Raw genomic sequence first — 21340 nt, 5'->3', positions numbered from 1 at the left:
TTTTACTTCCTGCTCAATTTTTCTATAAACTAAAAACTTATTTAAGAAATAAGTTTTTAATTAAATACCCAGTCTATTAATTAAAAGAAAGAAAAAAACACATCTAAAATTAATCAATTAGTCAACTCCTTCACACTGCCACTGGAGGGACCTTTCTCAACCACAAATCTGACCATGTAAATTTTGTACAGGAGCTCTGCATTGCTGTTAAGATAGAGCCCCAAATCCTTTTTATGGCTCTTGGTGACTTATCCATCCTCTAGTTGGGCCACTGTTACCCTTTCTACTGTCTAAACACACTGGCACTTTTTTCAGTTCTTTGGAAGTGTCACGCTTTTTCTTACTTAGAAGGATGCACCTGCTGGTCCTATTTGCTTAAACACACCATTTGCTTTTTCTCATTGCCAGTTCCTTCTGTCTCTGAAAAGGTCAGTGACTTGCCCAAGTCACAGGGCAGATGGTACTTGAACTTGGTTTCCCCCATTGCTAACCCATGCTTCTGTATGGCACCGCTATTTCTCACCTCAAACATCATTCCTTTAGAGTTTAAAGCAAAGAAGCAAGGGTTCTCATGGGTTGAAGGTTAGAGAATCTCTGCTTTTGTCCAAACTTTTTATTTCTGGTGTTAACGGTTAAGAACTGAATAGATTTACTAATGCCAGTGCAGCATAATAGAATGCTCCCCTCCAAATTTTTTAAACTTAAACATTAATTTTTTTGGATAGACAAACTCTAGAACTTACATTATAAATATAAATGAATCAAAATACTGAATATTTCTGCCTTCTTTGAAGTGAGAAAGAAATAATTTCCCATTTGACAGATTAATAAAGTCCAATGAACTCTCCATTACTCTGTGTGTGTGTGTGTGTGTGTGTGTGCGCGCGCGTGTGTGTGTGTGTTTAGGGCTGGAGAAAGAAGGAGGAAGACACTGGATTTAAGACCTTTCATCTTGCAGTAGGAAGCTCTTTTCCCCATGAATTTCTGTCTCTTCAGACAAAACCAAGGAATATAAAAAGCCACATTAAAACTCTCATCTTTTAATCTTTCTGTTTGAGAAATATTGGCCTCTTTTCAGGAGCTGATTGTCTAAATGTTGTTTCAATCTTCACGTTGAATAGAACTGTGTAAAACATTTTTCTTTTGTCAATTATTTTACTTTGAAAATAACCAGTTATCTGGAAGAATTTAGAAATGACTTTTTTTTTCTTTTTTAGTAGTCTCCCTCATGTTTCTCCACGAGTTATATTTTTAGAGTCCGAAAAAAGCCACCCCACTATGAGTAGTTCTTGACTTCCCTATCCCTGCCCTTCTATATAATTCACATTGATGTTCCCACACAGCCTTTTTGTGAAAAATTCAAAATGTAGTTATCAGCAGATAAACACATATTTTGACCTGCCTTATGCTGTTACTGCCAGCTAGCAGCTCAGTGGACAGTGCCAATTAATTCACTCCATAAAATGCCTGTGCAAGCTCTTGAATTATTTATGCATTTTGTTTTTATTATCTTATAAAATAAGTAGATATCACAAAAATTAGTGTATTATTGTCGTAGCCTGATCTCATAGTACTCATAACAAGAGATAATATAATGTGTCCAGCACTGTTCTAAACACTTTGCATATTTGTCTCACTTAATTCTAGCAAAAATCTTATGAGATACTTTTATTATTTTCATATCACTTACGGGAAAACTAAATCTTAAAGCCATTAAATAATTTTCCAAAAATCACATAGCTACTATCTGGTGATAAGATGAACAATGAGATACACTAGACAGATTGAAAGCAGCAACATTTCCGTTTCAGCTGCAGGCTCATTTTCACATATAAAAAAATTATATATATGTGTGTGTGGAGATATATATATATATATATGCCTGCATATGCATATGTGTGTGTGGATATATATATGATATTGTAATACCAGAAGAGTAAGAAAGAGTTAATCAGCCGGGCACGGTGGCTCAAGCCTGTAATCCCAGCACTTTGGGAGGCTGAGACGGGCGGATCACAAGGTCAGGAGATCGAGACCATCCTGGCTAACACGGTGAAACCCCGTCTCTACTAAAATATACAAAAAACTAGCCGGGCGAGGTGGCGGGCGCCTGTGGTCCCAGCTACTCCGGAGGCTGAGGCAGGAGAATGGCGTAAACCCGGGAGGCGGAGCTTGCAATGAGCTGAGATCCGGCCACTGCACTCCAGCCTGGGCGACAGAGCCAGACTCAGTCTCAAAAAAAAAAAAAAAAAAAAAAAAAAAAGAAAGAGTTAATCTTAAAAGATAGAACTCCACAAGAATGAACAATTTATCCCACATTTTGCCTTAGACAAATGAAAACTTAGTTATGAACTAGCTCTGATCCACAGCTTAGCACTTGGGAACCACTACACTGGTTTGTGTCTTTGGACCATACCAGCATTTACATCTGGAAGTATATTATTAAAGGCTGTGTGCAAAAGGTGGTATGTAACCAAGAGTGACACATGCTTTAGCTTCCCAGAACTTTCTTATAACATGTAAGAAAGTTTTTCAATTTTTGCATACACAAAATTAGATGCTTTCAGGAATTAATTTTTGTAGAGGAATAGATGTATATTGGATAAAATCTTGTGCTGTCATTGATTGTCCAGTTCCAGGCCCCAGGGCTCTCTCCATGTTAGTGTGTATATATGACAGCCCTTTATCATTCTGCAAGAGACAAAAACCACACAACAACACATTGAAGCATACAAGCTATTATATATTTTCATAATATAGAACTTTAAAGTATAGTAATCAACAGTGGCAAAATATTTCTGTCTCTGACATTATTATTTGTGAGATCCAACCTGTAATTGAGATAAGAGAAAACAGTATGGAAAAACAAATCCACAAGAACAGGATAAAAATATCATGAACAGTAAAATATGTCTAAGTATTTAAAACTGTATAGAAAAAATAAATTAGATGAACAATTGTGTAAATATAAATTAAAAAAAGATGACATTCTTAATAAATAAAGTTTACTATTTACATTTTTATATATTGCCAAAAGATTTAACTTAGATCCATAAAAACACATAAACAGAAAAAAAAACCAAACATAGGAGCAGCAAATTTATGCGCGTGAGGTACAGAGAAAGGATTGGAATTGTGTTTAGTTTTTGGTGTTTAGATTGTTTTCTTTGTGTCTTTTTTCTTTTTCTTTTTTTTTTTTTTTCTTTTTTACCATAGGCCAGTAGAATTCTTATGAGAACAGCTTTTAAGCACTTCAATGGAGTGTCATTTTTTTGGTAGCTTCCAGAAGGTGCCAAACAGGTTTCAACATCATATTAATTAGAAATACCCATAATAATTATAACAATAATAAAAAGGTATAATATGATACATAAATATGGAAGAGCAGTTTGTAATATGAATACATTTTCTCTAGACGAGATCACAGTTTTATTTTGTAAATATTACATTTAAGTATATATATACACACATATATGTACAACTATATATACATGTGCATATATATGTAAATTTATATTTATATATAATATCTTTATATAGATAGATATCTGCAGACAGGTTATTGATTATAGAGACCCAAGAAAGCAACTCAATAATTGTTCAAAGGTTTCCTCACTGACTGCTGGTGTGTAGTTTAAGAAGCCCCCATTTGTTTGCACTCAGAATGCCTTATCTTCTTTTAATGGAACACTTGATGTGGAATTTTAAGTCTGAGAAGTGAGGTGCCTTCTGAAGAAGAGATTTTAGAGACTCCCTTCCTCTATAAGTTAAAAATGACCGGAAGTCTTAAGTAGACAACAGTTAGCTGACTTTGACATTGTAGGACATAATCAGCTTTAAACCAAATCATAAAACTGGTAAAGGGTAAGATCAAATCTGCCAAAACAATAAAATATTCTCCAATACAGGTCTCTCTTTTAAGATGGACTACAATTCAGGAGCTCCGGCTTTATTCCTTGAAATATCAAACAAGCACTCCTTGTCTTTCTGAAAAGGCCAATGGGCCTGTGCATTCTTGAATAATAATCCATGGACTTTGTGTCAAGCGTTGGCCCTCACAGCCCACCTAAAACCTCAGGGCCTCAAAATCTCCTGCCCTCCCACTCTGAGGTAGGTATATAGTATTATCCCCATTTTGCAGCTAGAGAAACTGATGCAAATGTAGAGGCAACTGGATAACTTGTTAAAGATCACTGAGCAAACTGCTGCCTGGAGTCAAAAATTCTAAGTTCTTTACAATAGGGACATAATTTCTCTTTTGGCTATTATACATTTCTTTTAAAAAGCAAGTGATTCATAGGAATTGGCAAAAGTTGAATAAATTACAAGAACAAGCTTTTATTCATTTGCTATTTGGTTTTTATGTTTGTTGTTTACTTCGTTTGCTTTGTTTCTCAAAACTCACTGGGATTACCTGTCTGGTCATGTAGCAGCTTTTTAAAAAACTGGACTGTGCAGTGTGGTTCTGAGTGCAGTCTTTATAAAGCCCAGTGCTGTACTGGTAAATATAAACATTTTATAACGTGAAAAGCACAACGACACAATATGTCCCCTTAATATCTGGAAAAAACAATATCAAGCCCTCCCACTCCCTACTACCACTGATTGCCACCAAACAAATAAACAAAATGCCCACCCCCCCAACAACAACAATAACACATCAAGGGAGAAAATGTCATATTTCCTGGACCTACCACAATGTACAGAAAATAACAGACAGTGTTATCAAATCCCACTCTATGTCTTCTAGGGAAATGTTTATGTTTGTGTCTACCTACTGAGTCTGTAGAATAAACAATTTCCTTTAGGAAACATAAAAATAGGTTTTTTATTCTTATTTTTTAATCATGCATTTTTATTTCCTTTTAATCTCTTTGTCTTCTATTAATCTCTATCTGTACAGCTTTGTCACCATTTTTTTTAATTTTCTCACTTGAAGTAGTTCCAGAAAAAAAAACACAAAACCTCAAAACTGTTAACTTGACCTTATAATTTCCTTCCTTCCTTCCTTTTTTTTCTTCCTTCCTTTTCTTTCCTTCTTTCTTTCTTTCTCTTTCTTTCTTTCTTTCTTTCTTTCTTTCTTTCTTTCTTTCTTTCTTTCTTTCTTTCTTTCTTTCCTTTCTTTCTTTCCTTTCTTTCTTTCCTTTCTTTCTTTCACACAGGTAACACCTATAACAAATTGACAATTGCAACCAAGTTAAATCGAACCTGGAAGGGAGGTAGCTGAAATGTGTCTCAAAGAATTATTTTCAACAAATAGCATTTAAGCATTGGCCAAGGTGGGAATAAGACCAAGAGAACCGTCTAGGCAGTGACTCAATGTGTTGAAGCCAGGAGTGGCAGCTGATACCCTACATTTTCAAAGCCCTCCCATCTATGACCATTAATCTTTCCCTTCCTTGACACCCCAATTCACCATTGAAACTGATTTCCCAAAGACTGTATTTCCTTAAAAGGGTATTGGCACAGAATCGGCGGGGGGGGCAATGCAAATCCTTTGGGTAGGTAGTTAACATTGTGACTTGGAAAAGGTTCCCTAAATAGGGCTTAGAGAACTGTCCACCTCATCTTTTCTTTTTTACTGCTAACAATCTAATACTTCAAATGCAGAACCTTCAGTGTTTTAGGGCCTTTGAGCTGCTGATACACAATAGTGCATCAGAGCTGCCTCTCAGTGCTCTGGTCACCTAAACAGAAGATGACTGAAGGAATGAAACGATGAGTTAATTCCCAGGAGGAAAATGAAACTGGGAATAAATACATTGCTCAAATTGAGCTGACACTCCTCCACTAAGGTTTGAAAAGACCCTATTAATGATACCTTCCACGTGGGCATGAGGTTGGCCACCAATCAAGTAGCCTCTTTTGCCTAATATCCTTGGCAAATATATGTTTGTTAGCAACAGGTCTGAATGAAAGAGACTGAGTGGGTCTTAATTCAGAAGAGCTGAATTCACTCTGTGAGTCTGAAGATACAAGTCAGCCTCCAGGAATCTTTGCTTAGCTGGATAGTGTGGGGATAGATGATGATGGGAGTGAAGATAGAAAGAGGATAAGGACTGATTTGAGGGAAGCTGGTAAGGTTCTTTTGTGGCTCCTGAAATCACATCATTAGTAATGTCATCTTTGGGTCTTCAAAGTTTTTTGTATTACCTATGGGTATAATTAAGCAACTGGGAGGGTTGATACCGTTACCTTTCTTAGCTTGTATCTTCTAAGTTAACATCACACAGGCTGATAACTCAGCTAGGGCAAGAGAGAGGCCTGGAGAGTTGGCAAGAGTGCGAAGATACTGGAGAGGGGTTCAGAATAGGATCAATTCTTCTAATATTATTCTTATTTCTTGCTAATAATTGGTCCTTATAATTACAGTGAAGTAATGGTCTGGATATAAATGAGATATGGTTTTGTGAGGAAGAAGCATAGAGGATTATTCTTAACAACTGTGGCAGTCTTGCCAATATGGAACCCAATTTCAGAGTTTGTGAAATGGTATAAGTCTCATAAACTATCTCAGCACTGCATCCGTATTTGTGGGCACCTGTGCCAAAAGCACCTTGATATGTTTCTTTTTTTTTTTTTTTTTGAGACGGATTCTCGCTCTGTCACCCAGGCTAGAGTGCAGTGGCACTATCTCGGCTCACTGCAAGCTCTGCCTCCTATTTCAGGCCATTCTCCTGCCTCAGCCTCCCAAGTAGCTGAGACTACAGGCGCCCGCTACCACGCCCGGCTAATTTTTTTTGTATTTTTAGTAGAGACAGGGTTTCACTGTGTTAGCCAGGATGGTCTCGATCTCCTGACCTAGTGATCCACCTGCCTTGGCCTCCCAAAGTGCTGGGATTACAGGCGTGAGCCACCGCGCTCAGCGATATGTTTCTTAATGTAATTGGCCAGAGATGGCCAATAGATGTCTTCTCAAGTGTTTTTGATCACCAGTTAAGTGCTACTGGGAGTGATATAATATGGTGGTTCCTAAAGTTATTTTTGGTCCCATTTTTTTTTCTTGAAAAAAGACTATGATAGATTAACAACACCTGCCTTGGATGCAGGAGTTAGGTGAGGCTGCACATGTGCGTGATATTTTCTATCCCTATGCTAGGTTTTGTTTCTGTTGGCTGTCTTCACTAGACTTGAGATGACTTGATTTACAGTAATCCCTATGTGATATAACTAGTCTAGACCTTCCCTTCACCTCAATTCCCAGCTCCAGGTTTCAGAAAGCATGTCACACTCAACCTTTCTCTCCAGTTCATCCTGTATTAATTTCTTCCCATATTAATTCAAAGGGAGTGGACAAGTACCTGGCTGAAAAGAAACAAAGAGATCCCCAAAGTGGTGGGGGCTTCGACATACAATTGGCTAATTTTCACTTAACTTTTGAAGGCTAGACATGGGAGAGAGAAAAGCATTGCCCAGTCACAGGTATGGAAGGGAGTACTGGTAGCTGGAAAAACCATATAGAAAACACGATGACCATGTTGAGTTGTTGGTGCTGAGGCTGTGAACTCTTTGGCTTCCGATGGCCCTCTCGAGAACAATGTATACTATTCTTATAAAAGATTCTTTCTCCCAGAATTATATCTCCTCAGAGCAACAGCGAAGTTCTCAGGACCAAAGCCTACTCTAGCCTGAAGGGCTAGGAAGATTAGGATAAGGATAATAATCCAAGAGTCTCAACAATTCCAATAGTCTCTGGATGGCTCCAACATCATAGAAATTTAACACTGTTCCACTTGTTTACAAAATCTAACACTGGCTTAGACATTCTGGACTTTCAGTGAGGGTTCCAGCATCTGATGTCCCTCAACTCCTTTCCAGGGTGAGAGGCCCACTTACAGGAAACTTAACTTCTCACCATGTGGACCCATAAGGGTTTTTCTCTTGCAGAAGGGCTAAAAAGTGAGGAGCTATGGAAAAATGTGGGTCACTTTTAAGGCAGACTGTTTGGTTGTGTGGGATTTTTTCTAACCTAGTTCTACCATCTTGGATTATTCAATGTATAGGATAGAGCAGCAGGAAAAGTAGCAGCAAATGTGGTCCCAAGGCAAGTTTTGAGGGAACAGGTAAGTCCTAGAGGGATATTATTACCTCAAGCCTCAAGCAAGGGGCTGACATAATACCTTGACATTGCAATCCTAAGCCATTCTCAGATTGGCCTCGAACCCTGGAGTTGGGGTAAAATCCCCCATGGCAGCAGAAGAATTGGGGCGCTTTGCATACCTTATAATCTTTACCTCTTCCTAGCTCCTAGTTCCCTAGAAGATAGGTGATCACAGACTATTTCACTGCCAATCCCAAAGGACTGTACAATTGTGCATGTCCTACATATTCCGAGCCTCAGGGTGTGAACTATCTTGACATCTCCACACTTGGTCTTAGCAGTTTCTGCAAATTTCTTTCTCCCAAGGATAGTTGGCTAGGAGCTTGGGAAAGAAAAGATTGAGTTTATTCCAGTCTCTCTCTGCTCATCTCCAGAACTGCCCTCACACAGATGTTTGTATGGGTGTGTATGCATGCATGTGTACTAACCACAGATGGGCACACTCTAGATATAGAACATGTTTCTTGCTGTGGTTGTGTGACAAATGGCTAGAATTTTAGGAGGCTCTGGGACTGCACACTGTATATGCAATCCATCTCAGACTTTGGGATGGGAATCCATTTCATCATCCAGCATGGCGAAACTTGGTTCATTCACCCCACTGTGAGTCCTTCCTGGGTAAAATTAAAGGCAGACCGGTTGGGTGCTAAGGATCCCTGGTGTGGAGAGGCCATTCCATTGAGCAGCTGACTGTGAAATCAATACCAAAGGGATGCGGGTCCTGGCGTTGGGAATTCTTTGACAACTCCTTGTCCTTCCTTAGCCATGGCTGTATCCCCGGAGGTCTTTCCGGCTGTGTTCTTGGGCCTGGGGGTCCCGACAAGCACAGTCACCTTGTAGGTCACAGGACATAGGGAATGGGGTGACCTGCAGAAAGAGAGAAGAAGCGAATCAGGTGGTTTGGTCTGAAGCAGTAATGATCAGGAAGGCAGTGGGGGGCAGTGATACAATCACTGGATTTGAGGAGCAGAAGGTTCAAGTTCAAGTCATGGCTCTGCTTCTTGCTATATCCTGGTGATAACTTTTATCTAGAGCACCATGATCATAATCACAGCAGTTTTCATTTACAGAGGCACTTGCTATGGGTCAGGCATTTGCTATGGGGTAAGGCAATGTACTCAGTGATTTCCAAACAAGAAAACACTTTTGACAACTCTGTAAGATAGATGCTGCAACAATCACCCTTTTATTGATGGGGAAACTGAAGCTCAGAAAGGAATAAGAATTTGCCAAAAGTAATAATAAGTGTCAAGTCTGATATTTAAAGTAAAACAAGCTACTTATCTCTGAGCCTCAGGTCCCTATGTAGAGCTGATATAATAAGACCCACTTTGTACTCTAAACTATAGGAGCTGAGTAAAATCATGGGTGGAAAATTGTAGTGCACTATAGCAAAGTTGGTTAATAGAATTGTGTAATGGAATATCTGATGTATACGTGATCAAGTGAAAGAAAGGATGTGGAAGTGTCCTCTGAGAAACCATAAGTCTCTGCACATATTAGTCACTTTGATTTTAGTAGGCAATGAAGAAAACAAAAAGCATGTCTCAGGGAAGCTAGACCACCTTCTGGGAGGCTTGGAATCCTGAGTAGGGAATAGATCGTATGGAGGTTTCGCACAAAATTTGAAGGACCTGGGAAGCAGATTTTAGCATACGAAAAAGTGAGAGGACTGAGTTCAATCCAGTTTCCAGTTCGTTCTTTCATGTGTTCTGTGACCTTGGCCAGCTTTCCTTTCTGAAAACTGATAGGAAGAGCCCAACAGAGCGAGTGTCTTCCCCATCCAGCAGATAATCTATCTTTCCAAAGAGCACAGTGCAGTCCCTGCTTGAGTCCCCGCCTGAACTAACGCAAGTAGATTTCACCTCATTGCATCATGACATTTGCATATCACTTTCCCCAGAGAGTCTCCAATCTGCGCAGATGGATTTAATGACCTCATTTGCCTCCTGCCTGGGCAGGGTCTCCAAGTGGTCACGTAGTCTCGGAGAGAATCTTTGTTTGTATCCCTCTCTCTCATGTACTTGTGTACTCATTCTCAATGTCTAGCTCTTCTTTTTTCTCTGCCTCTTTGACCACTTTCCCTCCCTCCCAACCTCTCTCCATCCTGAAATTTTGCAATAATTTAAAACGTAGAATGGAACATCAGGAAGATTTAAGTATACACCCCAGCTTGAGACGTGACCTTGAACATGTGAGAACATCTACTTGAGACGTGACCTTGAACATGTGACAATTTCTCTGGGTATCAATGAACTCATTCATTTAATGGGAAAAATAAAAGTGTAGACCTCCTGAGGTTGTGATAAGGAATACATGAAATAACTCACGAAAACACCTCACACAGTGCTTGACATAGGCTAAGTGCTCAATTATTCTCTCTCTTTCTCTCTCCCGCTCCCTCTCCTTTATTTTTTTGGTCTATCCTCCCACCACTTCTGTGGCCCATAAGGCAGAGACCAGGTCAATCGTGTTTATTTCTGTTTTCACAGGGCCTAAGCCACAGAATGAATAAATTTCTATGCATTGCTCCATCTCTCTCTGACTCTTTGTACTTATGGCTACCACAAGTCTTTGTTTCTCTTTTCAGTTTAAATTCCTAAGTGCTTGATGCTGTGGTAAGCATTTCCACAGTCCCTTTTTCCAAGCAGCACCTCTCTTGCTCACAGCTACTTGCTGTTCTCTGTTTAGGACATTTACTTTCCAGCCTCTGTGACTCTGTGGAATACATCTAGGATATTCCATCTAGAATCTAGAATATTTGCTCCTATTCATTTTACCTTGAAGAGAAGCACAGAATGTTAGAACTGGAAGTGTCATAGAGAGAAAACCCTCCAGTCCAAATAGGGAAACTAAGGGGAAAGCCAAGTCAAAATCCAACCAGTGGGGTAGAGTGTGGACAGTACTATCATGAAAGCCAAAAGGTTCGGGTTGGGATCCTTGTTTGTTTCACACTCGCTGAACGATTTTGGGAAAAATCCCTCCACTGTCATGATCTTAGGTTCTACATCTATGAAAGGAGGATTTTTAAAATACCATATTTCATATCGCATTTTTTGTGAGGATCAAGCAAGAAGAAACATGCAAAAGTCCCAGCACATGACCTAACACCTTTGAGATGCTCAGTGCCGAATACATATATGCTGAATCAAATTTCTCACTCACTCATATTTCACCATCTTTCCTGCCTATTGTCCCCCACCTCCCACCTTCCACACTTGAACAACCTCCTTGTCCTTAACTCCCCCATGCTTTATCCATCCCTGTCTCCTACCCTTGCTCTCATTCTATCATTAGCACGATCCAGTTACCTCTAATGTCTTCTCTAAAATTCTCTCTGTAACACTTTCCCATTGAGTTCAAACACCCATTAGGGATGGTTTCATGTCTGCTTTATCTTTTGTGCTTTCTGCTGCACCTCACTCAAGGCAAATATTCAAAAAATTATATGTCTTAGAATAAAATCCAAAGTCCTTACCACAAGTTCAAGGCCTTGCATGATCTGATTTCTATATAATTCTCAGATCTTACATGGTTCCCTTCTCCTCCTCACTCTCATTGGCTTCTTTATTTATCGGTTCCTCATATACTCTGTTTTCCTACTTTTGTGTCTTTAGCCACTAATGGTCCTCCACTCTGACTGCCCTTCCCTGGCCAGCTCTTTTTCATTGTCCAGGTCTTTTCTCAAGTATCACTACCTCCCTCAGTAGTCTGACCAAAGATATTAGGTTGGTGCAAAAATAATTGTGGTTTTTGCCATTGAAAGTAATGGCAAAAATGGCAATTACTTTTGCACCAATCTAATAGCACCATCGCCTTCATACCATATCACAGCATCTTATTTTTACACCTTTCTAATACTGAATTACTTCTTTACTTCGATGTCAGCTCCCTCTGGGCAGGGACCATGACTGTTGTTGAACTGAGTCTTTATGCATTCAATGACCGATGAATGAATGAGCAAATGAATGCATTAATATGCAGGCAGAATACAAATCAGGGAACCTCCACTCTTGCAGTTGGCTGCTGGGTGACTTTAGAGAAGTTACTTCCCTTCTCTGAGCTTCAGTTTCCCTACCTATAACAAGAGTTGATTTTCATAGCTTCTAACTTCCCATCTGGCTGAAAATCCTTCTCAGTCTGAGAAAGGTAGAAGGCAAAGACCTGGCCAGAAAGGAAGTTGAAACATAGAATTTCTTCACAAATCCTGTCTTGAATGCTTCCCTTCCTGCCCTCCCCAGTTCAATCAGCTTCTCCAAAATTGTTGGCTGGCAAGGCCTTGCCACCAGTTAGCTTCTCAGGCCTGTCTCAGCACTCTGGCTATGCTGGAGTGGTATCACCTTTTTCTTCCTTCCCCAGGCCAGTCTGAGCAGTTTAAGCACTTCCCAAATAAACACTGAAGGAAACTCAATCAGAATATGAGAAAGCCTAGGAGGGTTGGTCTCAGGAGGCCTATCCAGAGCCTCCTTGTCTCCACTACATGCTTGTAAGTAGTATGTTGTAGACTTTACACAGAAACTGTATGACTTTCAGCAAGTCCCTGGCATCTTCAGCCTCCCCATCTGTAAGACAAGAGTCTTTATCAAGACCTCGCAGGGCTCTGGTGAGGAGTCAGTGAAGTCATGTCAGGTTCAGCCTAGCTCTCAGAGTGCCCAATGTAGAGGAGACACATGGTGTTTTCTTCCCTCCTGTTGCCTCTTTGTGAACTGCCTGTTCAGAGCATTGTCTGTTACAAGCTTCCTCACTGATCACAGATATAAAGCTGAGAAGAAAAGGGTAGAGATTTTCAGGTATTCCTAGGTCTAACCTGGAAAGGACTTTGGGACACCTGTTCATGCAGGTTCAAGCGGTGAATACCATTGTACACACACTAGTGATTCCCAAGGACCTTCCACATGCCAGATGATTTTTATATAATAGCTCTCTGACTCCACACCACCTTGTGAGACTATCACTATTAGCTACCCATCTTGCAGATGAGAAAATAGAGGTTTCAGAATGTTTAAAGCAAAACTAACCTGTCCCAGGCCTCAGTACCAGTCAGTGAGTTGATGATGCAGGATTCCAAAACCCAGTTCAAACACTTGAGAGCTTTTCAGCAAGTGAGAGTAAAAAGAAGGGGGGGGGGGGAAGGTATTTTCTTCACAACGTGAAAAGGCTGACTGCTGCTTTGTCTTTTTAATCACCAATAACCTTTATCCTTATTATGTGCCTGGCACTGAGCTAAACTCAATGTGTATCATTATCTTACTCACTCTGCCCAGCAATGCTAAGAGGTAACTATTCTTACTATCCCCATTTTACATCTTAAAGGAAACTAAGATGCAAAGAGGTGAGTCAGTGGACTGGCAGGTGGCCTGGCACTCCTTAGCACCATGCCCCAGGAGGACGGCAGAGCAGCAGTCAGGGTCCTCTCTTTGCAGATGAAGAAACTGAGGCATGGAGAGAAGAATCACATCTTGATAAAATCAGAGCTCTGAGCCCAACTGCCAGATTCCCTGACTCCCCAAGCAGCTCCCCACCTTCTCCCTGAGGCGGCCTCCCAAGAAAACCTACCACCCACAGCATGAACACCATGGTGGCCAGTTTACATTTGGGGATTCGCAGCATCATGTGGCTAGGCTGTCCCATAAATGGCTTGGCCACCCACTCTGGGATTCTGTTAGTAAGCCAGGGCCATGACTGCCAGGATTCTCTCCTTTTTTACTCGGGGCTAGAGAGGGTGCTCCGGCACATGGGTTCTCCCTCTGGGTGAGCTGCTGAGGCTAACACCTCCATCTGTGAGTGTGAGTGGCTCAGGAATGCAGCTGAGGCAACTGTACCACAAGGCTCTGGCTGCAGATCCTGTCTAGAGCTGAGAGACATGCAGGGGCTGGATTCTGACTCAGACTCCACAGGGAGGTAACTAGCAGAGCATGGTGGGGGTGCTGGTTGAGGAGGGACAAGAGTCATGTTGTGCTGATGGTCAGAGAGCTTTGACTCTGTCTCCTGCTGGCTGTGGGGGCCACATCACTGGCAGGTCACTTCACCTGGTTGAATCTTAGGGTCTTCACAGTGCTGATGGAAAGATTTCATGAGGACCAAGTAGATAAAGGCATGACACCAAGGGCAAAGATTCCTCTGTAAGTTTCTTAAAGGTAGGATGGATACAGTACCTGGCATAAAACATGGAACAGTTAATGTATACAGAAGCTTGTTTAAATGAAGATAAAGTGGTCATGTGGATAAATGGAAGATAAAGTAGAAAAAATATGGGTCAATTGGAGGAAAGCACTGGCCTAGAGGAGAAAAAGACATGTTTGAGTCTTTGCCCTGTTGCTGAATTTGGTGTATGCTATAAGGCAAGTTACTTCCCTTTTCTGGGCTTCAGTTTCTCTATCTGTAAAAAGGAGGTACTAACAGTCCTACCACACAGAAGCATGTTGGGTAAAGTATGAAATGCAAGTAAAGCATTTAGCATAATGCATGGCATAAAATATGTGCTCAATAAATGATGATGCTAGTGGTGATGGTGGTGATAGTTTTGACAGTGAGGTAATGATGATTATGGTGGTGGTAATAATGTTGATAATTATGCTGATAATTTTTTGGGGATAGAAGGGCTGGATTCCATCATAGGACCAAAATAAAATGAGTGTCTACTTCATCCATAAGGAAAAAGTCAGGGCTACATTCCAAAGCGGGGGGCCAGGGGAGGGATGGGATTTAATAACATTCCAGAAGCCAGTAATTTTTGAATATGGAAGAGTTAGTCTAGTGTGCTTAGCCATCTGCTTGTTGTCTCTTACTAATCCTCCAAGTTAAGCATATCTACTCCCTCTTCTAAAAGGCCTTCTGGGATTCCCTAGACTGGCTCAGTGCTTCAAATTCTCCTGAATACCACCATTGGCCTCTGGATAAAGTTCAGTCTCCTTGGCTTGGGTGATAAAAGCCTTGCTTATCCATCTAGGCTCATCTTTCATCCCTTTTCCCCTTGCACCATGCTCTGGGCATACTCAGGGAATTATAATTTCCTTAACACTTTCCCTAGTGTCTGGGCCTTTGCACAGCCTATTCCTCTGGCCAGAGATACCCTTTTCCCTCCCACCCCTATCTCTGGCCCTCCCTTACTCCTTTCATCTGGGAAATAACTTCTGGTCCTTTCGTGTATTGCCTTTGTTGTTGCCTTCCCTAGGAAACTTTGCTGACCTCCTGACTTGCTGTGTCTCCATGAGTACTTGCTATACTCTAAATGTCTGGCTACTCATCCATAAAACATGAACTCAGCGCAGCTGGGACCAGGTTCTTGCTCATGGCCTAGTACAGTATCTATCACACAGCAGGTACTACCCTAAATTCACTCGTTCAAAAAGTATTTATTTGTGGGTGTTGAGTACATACTATTGGACAGGAAACATTGAGGTACACTGGAAATTGGAATCTATCAATAAACAAACAAGAAGCACATTCTTATCCTCATTAATTCTGCATTCTAGCATCAAGAGGGGTAGGGGTCATCTGATCATAAATAAATATATTTTATAGTGTATTACAGGGTGATAAGTATTAGGGAAGAAAGAAAAAACAAAACAGGAGGCAAAGCAAATGAATGTGGGAGTGCCAGGGTGATGTGGGGTGGGTGGTCAGTGTTGGACTCATTGAGAACATGGCACTTGGGCAAAGACTTGAAAGAGGTGAAGGAGTGAGTCATGAGGATGAATAGAAGAGGGTTCTCCACCAAAGAAATTGCCAATGACACAGTGACAAAGGCTGTAAAGTAGAAGGATGCCTGAGCTGAGTTAAGGACAGCAAGGAGTCCAGAGGGCCAGAGGTGGATAAGAAAAGGCATAGACAGTGGGAAGGGGGCAGTCAGAGAAGCAATGTGGGTGGGAAAAGCACCCACATTTTCCCAAGGGCTTTGCAGGCATTGGGAAAACTTAGGTTTTCACTCCAAGTAAAATGGGAAGGAACTGTATGTCTTTGCATTGAGGTGTGATGTGATCTGACTTGATTTAAAAGGACTATTCTGCGAGGTTAGGAGTTCAAGACCAGCCTGAGCAATATGGTGAAACCCCGTCTCTACTAAAAAAACAAAAATTAGCCAGGTGCGGTGGCACGTGCCTGTAATCCCAGCTACTCAGGAGGCTGAGACAGGAGAATTGCTTGAACCTAGGATGCAGAGGTTGCAGTGAGCCAAGATTGCGCCACTACATAATGAGCCTGGGCAACAGAGCGAGACTCTGTCTCAACAACAACAACAAAAAGGATTATTCTGGCTGCTGGCTCAAGAAGAGACACTGATGTACATCCCCAAGTCAGCTACCCAACACCCAGCCCTTTGTTGATATAGGTTATCACCCACTCTGCTAAGAAGGCTGCTCTCCATGTAATGATGTTGATTATTTTTCCATATCTTATAGAATCACTAACCACCTTAGACCAATGACCAATATGCTACATGTTGGGTAAAATGTCCTTTCTTCAGAAACCATGTTCTCATTTAGATAGGGTTTAAGATTTAGCAAATCGGTCATTTAGCAAATATTGCAGCCCTACACATAGTTGCATGAATTGGGTGCACCATCCTGTGCTGAGATGTGTTTCTGGGATTAACCTCTTCTTATTCTCTGTAGGTCTCAGTCTTAACTATCCCTCCGCTTCCTGCTCAATGACCAACTCATCCAGGAAGCCATCTGAAGAGTCCTTAGGCACATTTTTAGAAAGCCTTGGTATGTTGAGTTCTTAGACAGGAATCTAATTCAAATATCAAGACATAAAAACCCAAAGTGAGTCTGGCCTACTCAAGGTCACAGAGTTAATAAGTCACAGAACCGGGACTATACCCCAACTCCCCAGACATCTATAAGAATCAGTCTCTTAGCAGCCATCTGAAACATGACCACAACTAGTGTTCCAGGCCACCACACCTTAGAAAGCTTTGGTATGTTGAATACGTTAAGGTTGTTTCCCTTTTCTCCCTCACACCCCAACACATGCTTACTTAGAATCATTCCAATTATAAACTCAATATTTTTTGTCATGAAGGGAAACCATTGGAGCGACCATTCTGGAAATCTGCTTTGTATTTGAGGCTCCTCAAGGCTCCAACAGGAAAATAATAAACTGACATCCTGAGAGGCTGAGTCCTGCCCCTTCCTGTCTGCCTCACACTGCAGGCAGGTGTCTGGGTGGGAAATTGGACACCCCTGTCAGACAGAGTTTCCTGCACTGTCTTGCTCTTGTCTGCCAGCCGGGTCCAGGTCACCCCATAAGGCGGATGTGGGGAACAGCTGGTGTCTGTACAGACAAATACGGGAGGGAGAATGAAGGGAGCAGACAGTCATCATGCTGTGCCAAGGCATCGCAGAGGCCCTAGCCCTGGGAACTGGGAAGAAATTTAGGTGGAAAACTGGCAAGAAGGAAGTCTGGGAGAAGATGCTGAGTGCTTAACTCTGGGCCTGGAGTTCATACCAAGAACTTCATTCTTGGAGGTCTACAAAGCAAGAAGATTACCCACAAGGGGCAGGACAAGATGCTTGGGCAAGACACAAGCCCATTGCAAAAGGATGTTCCCAGGGGTTAGAGGCAGGTGCTGTGCAGCTTAAGTTCTCTTGGTTTGCATCTTAGCTTTACCACTTGCTAACTGTGTGAACTTAACCCTTCTAAGCCCCAGTTTCATCATCTATAAAATGAGGATTAAAAAGATAACACCTAGGGCAGCTCACATCTGTGATCTCAGCACTTTGGGAGGCTGAGGCTGGAGGATCATGTGAGCCCGGGAGTTCAAGACCAGTCTGGGCAATACAAGAAGACCACTTTCTATACAAAAAATATGAAAATTAGCATGGTGTGGTGATGTGTGTCTGTAGTCCCAGCTATTTGGAAGGCTGAGGTGGAAAAATCATTTGAGCTTATTAGGAGGTTGAGGCTGAAGTGAGCCACTCCAGACTAGGTGACAGAGTGACGCTTCATCTCAAAAGAAAAAGAAAAAAAAGAACAACATCTACAGCAGGGTTATTGTGCTGATGAAATGAAATGACATGTAAAGCAAAGCAATAACTCTTAGCTTTTACCATTCGTTCAGAGTTAGGAAATCCTAAATCCCAAACACAGCTCTGTCACCTTGTACAAATGATTCCACTTCCCTCAACCTCAACATTCTACTTGGCTGAAACATTCTGGAGTTTAAGTGAGAGATGCACAGAGATCCCAGCCATAGCCCAGCACATAGTAAGTGCTCAGTTAACTGAATTCCTATAATTTAGAAAGTTGCTTGAAAGTCACCCAGGGGTGAGTTTCTCTGAGTGCTAGCCTGGGTGCGTAAGGGAAGGGAAAGTCTCATGATATGGGACTGGGGCTGAGGGGACAAGTGGGACCTAAACAGGTCCAGCAGGTAAGGGCAGAGGCATGAAAGGAAAGTAACCTCTCTCCTTCTCTGAGAGGCTTCCTAAGGTGGAAGATGGAAACAGAAACCAGCACTTTCTTCTGTCCTGTGGATGCCCAGGGGAAACTCCTGTCTGGGCTGCCGGGGATGTCAGGATGATGGGAAGGCTGGGAGACTTATCTTCCCCCAACCCCATCCCTGCTGCTGCTGGGAAAAACTGCTCTCCTCTTTGCCAAGGGAGGGGTCCCACCCCCAAGGTTCCCTGGCAGTCTGGGCTTATGGTGAAATGTCTCCAACCAGAATGGGGAGGGTCATGCCGAGGTGTGCTGGGGACATAGGCACCCCGTGTGCTTTCTTCTGAAACTCAGCACCATGCAGGAGAAAAAGCAGAACTTGTGAGTCAGACAGAACTGGGTTCAAACTTGGGCTTCCCCACTCACTTGCCAAGTGAACTTGGGCAAGTCCCATATATACTCCAAGCCCAGACTGGTTCATCTGTGTGATGGGGATAAGAATAGTGACCTCTCTGTGTTGACAAGAGGATTAAAGAGGATTGCAGAGGCCAAGTGTCTGGCAGAGTGTCTGAAACATACAGTGGTTCACTTGGGGAAGTCTTGTGTTCTTATTTATTGTCTCCATCTATCACCACCTTTAAGCCAGTCTACTGCAGGGAGTATTTGGGGGTGTCCAAGAAAGAGGATAAAAGTTTCAAGAAGTTGAAGTTCCCTTAAAAGTCAAACTGGGAAATCTAAATTGTAGGAAGTGTGATTTTAATTTGAGACACTATTCTTTTCCAGAAGTCAGACTTCTAGGAATCTTGCATCTGAAAAGCCCCAAACACCTGTCCACAACTGAAATAATGATGGCAAAGTCCTATCTGCCATAAAGGAGGCCGTTAGTCTCTCTAATCCACACTTCATGTACAGTTTTAAGAGACCTTTCCTCTTCTACCCCCAACCACTATTCACCTTCACCAGGAAGACTCCTGCTCCCTCTTCAGATCTCCATGTAAATGTCCCTTCCTCAGAGAAGCTTTCTTGGACCTTCATGCTGTTCTCCATAAAATCTCACACTTCCTCATCATTGCCTCTTCCACAAAAGTAATTAAATGCAATAGTTGTGTGGCTCCCTGCTTAATAACAGGCTCCCCTAATAGACTACAAGTTTCACAAGGGCAGAAATACTGCCTGTCTACAACCTGGTCTGGTGCTGAGTACACAGAGATCCTCAATGGACATTCAACTCATTGGATGAAGGCAGCTTGGCCATCTGCATTCTACACCCTCAGCCAACAGGAAGAAACAAGAATTTAAAGTGGAAGAAGAGGATTTCTTAACATAAAAAGCCCAACTACATTTATAATGTGGGTAGACAAGGAAGAAAAAAGAGTATGAAATGCATCAGAGCTAGCAAAGAACCGGTTCTGGGGTTCCTTAGTGAAGAGTCTGTGCTTATCTCAGCGCCTGGGAGTCTGAAATTGCTGCACTGGAACTCAGTACAGGAACAGAGAGCCAAAATGGTGGCTTGATGTTCAAATAATATGTATATGGTAAAGTTACTATAATAATTTGGAACCTGGCCAGGCACAGTGGCTCATGCCTGTAATCCCAGCACTTTGGGAGGCCAAGGTGGGTAGATCATGAGGTCAGGAGTTCAAAACCAGCCTGGCCAAGATGGTGAAACCCCATCTCTACTAAAAATACAAAAATAAGCCAGATGTGGTGGTGGGCACCTGTAATTCCAGCTACTTGGGAGGCTGAGGCAAGAGAATCGCTTGAACCTGGGAGGCAGAGGTTGCGGTGAGCCGATATCGTGCCATTGCACTCCAGCCTGGGCGACAAAGCGAGACGCCGTCTCAAAATAAATAAATAAATAAATAAATAAATAAATAAATATTTGGAATCTGAACCTGAACCTCAATCTCATGACTTCATATTCCCACAATGCACTCCGTAGAGAGAGGAATCCATTTTGGAAAGTTCTCTGTCAAAAAATCAGCTTCATATTTCATATTTTAGTACCTAAGTTACAATAGGTAGGAACGTTATTTTAAATAGAGCTGCTCTTTCTCCAGCCACTGGTGTCAGATGGAGCCATAATTCTGTACAAACTTCTGTTTCAAATACAAACTTCATCGTCCATTCACGTTCAAAGGTGGCTGATTCCAATGGAAGAAAATGGATAATATTGTTCACTATATTCATTTGGAAACAGGTATCAAGAGCCTTAAATATGCTTACACCCCTCCCTTAGCATTTCAATTGTAAGGATCAACGATAAAGAAATAATTAGAGCTATAAAAGTATTTTATGTGCAAAGATGCTCATGAGTATCATTTTAGTTATAAGAAAAAGGAAATAATCCAAAAGTTAAAAATAAGAGTTGAAGTAAATTGTTATATAAATTATCATACATCACAACCATATAATAAACAACAATGCAGCAAAAAATACGGCTGAGATGTTTATACTACTATCAGATTTTTTTTTCTTTTTTTTTAAATTTTGAGATAGGCTCTCACCCTATCGCCTAGGCTGGAGTGCAGTGGTATGATCACGGCTCACTGCAGCCTTGACATCTCTGAGTTCAAGTGGTTCTCCTGCTTCAGTCTCCCAAGTAGCTGGGACTACAGACATGCGCCTCCATACCTAGCTACATTATTATTATTATTATTATTATTATTATTATTATGTGTAGAGGCAAGGGTCTGCCTGTGTTGCTCTGGCTGGTCTCCAACTCCTGGTCCCAAGTGATTCGCCCATCTTGGTCTCCCAAAGTGCTGGAATTACAAGCATGAGCCACTGTGCTCAGTGCAAATAATTCTTATGTCTAAGATTTCCTATGCTAAGTAAACAAAACTAAGCAAAACAAGATTG

The 21340-nt window shown here is 41.6% G+C and overlaps 2 protein-coding genes across 2 annotated transcripts in view; one reads left to right on the top strand and one right to left on the bottom strand.

The window, feature by feature from the left end:
- Positions 1–2337: 2337 nt before the first annotated feature.
- LOC105487115 (pappalysin 1) overlaps positions 2338–21340 on the bottom strand; it is a 250659-nt gene continuing 231656 nt past the window's right edge. Inside the window, exons 22-23 of the mRNA XM_071078810.1 lie at positions 8807–8968; positions 2338–5169 (exon numbers count right to left, since the gene is read on the bottom strand). Coding sequence (XP_070934911.1) covers positions 8861–8968 — 108 coding nt within the window. The 3' untranslated portion in view covers positions 2338–5169; positions 8807–8860. The remainder of the gene's footprint in view (positions 5170–8806; positions 8969–21340) is intronic.
- On the top strand, positions 6395–7020 carry LOC105487113 (protein PAPPAS). The gene is made up of 2 exons (XM_011750430.2): positions 6395–6564; positions 6867–7020. The coding sequence occupies exons 1-2, from the start codon at positions 6395–6397 to the stop codon at positions 7018–7020; spliced, it is 324 nt and encodes a 107-aa protein (XP_011748732.2).

Source organism: Macaca nemestrina, chromosome 14, assembly GCF_043159975.1.
Source record: "Macaca nemestrina isolate mMacNem1 chromosome 14, mMacNem.hap1, whole genome shotgun sequence".
Taxonomy (NCBI): Eukaryota; Metazoa; Chordata; class Mammalia; order Primates; family Cercopithecidae; genus Macaca; species Macaca nemestrina.
The sequence above is the reverse complement of the archived record's forward strand: the minus strand, read 5'-3'. Positions and strand labels throughout refer to the sequence as shown.

Bases quoted from the DNA above. Each gene is read 5' to 3' on its own strand.
- LOC105487113 (XM_011750430.2), top strand. From the start codon at position 6,395: ATGAGATATGGTTTTGTGAGGAAGAAGCATAGAGGATTATTCTTAACA. The intron at 6,565-6,866 runs GTTTCTTTTTTT...CACCGCGCTCAG, and splicing joins TGCCAAAAGCACCTTGATAT to CGATATGTTTCTTAATGTAA.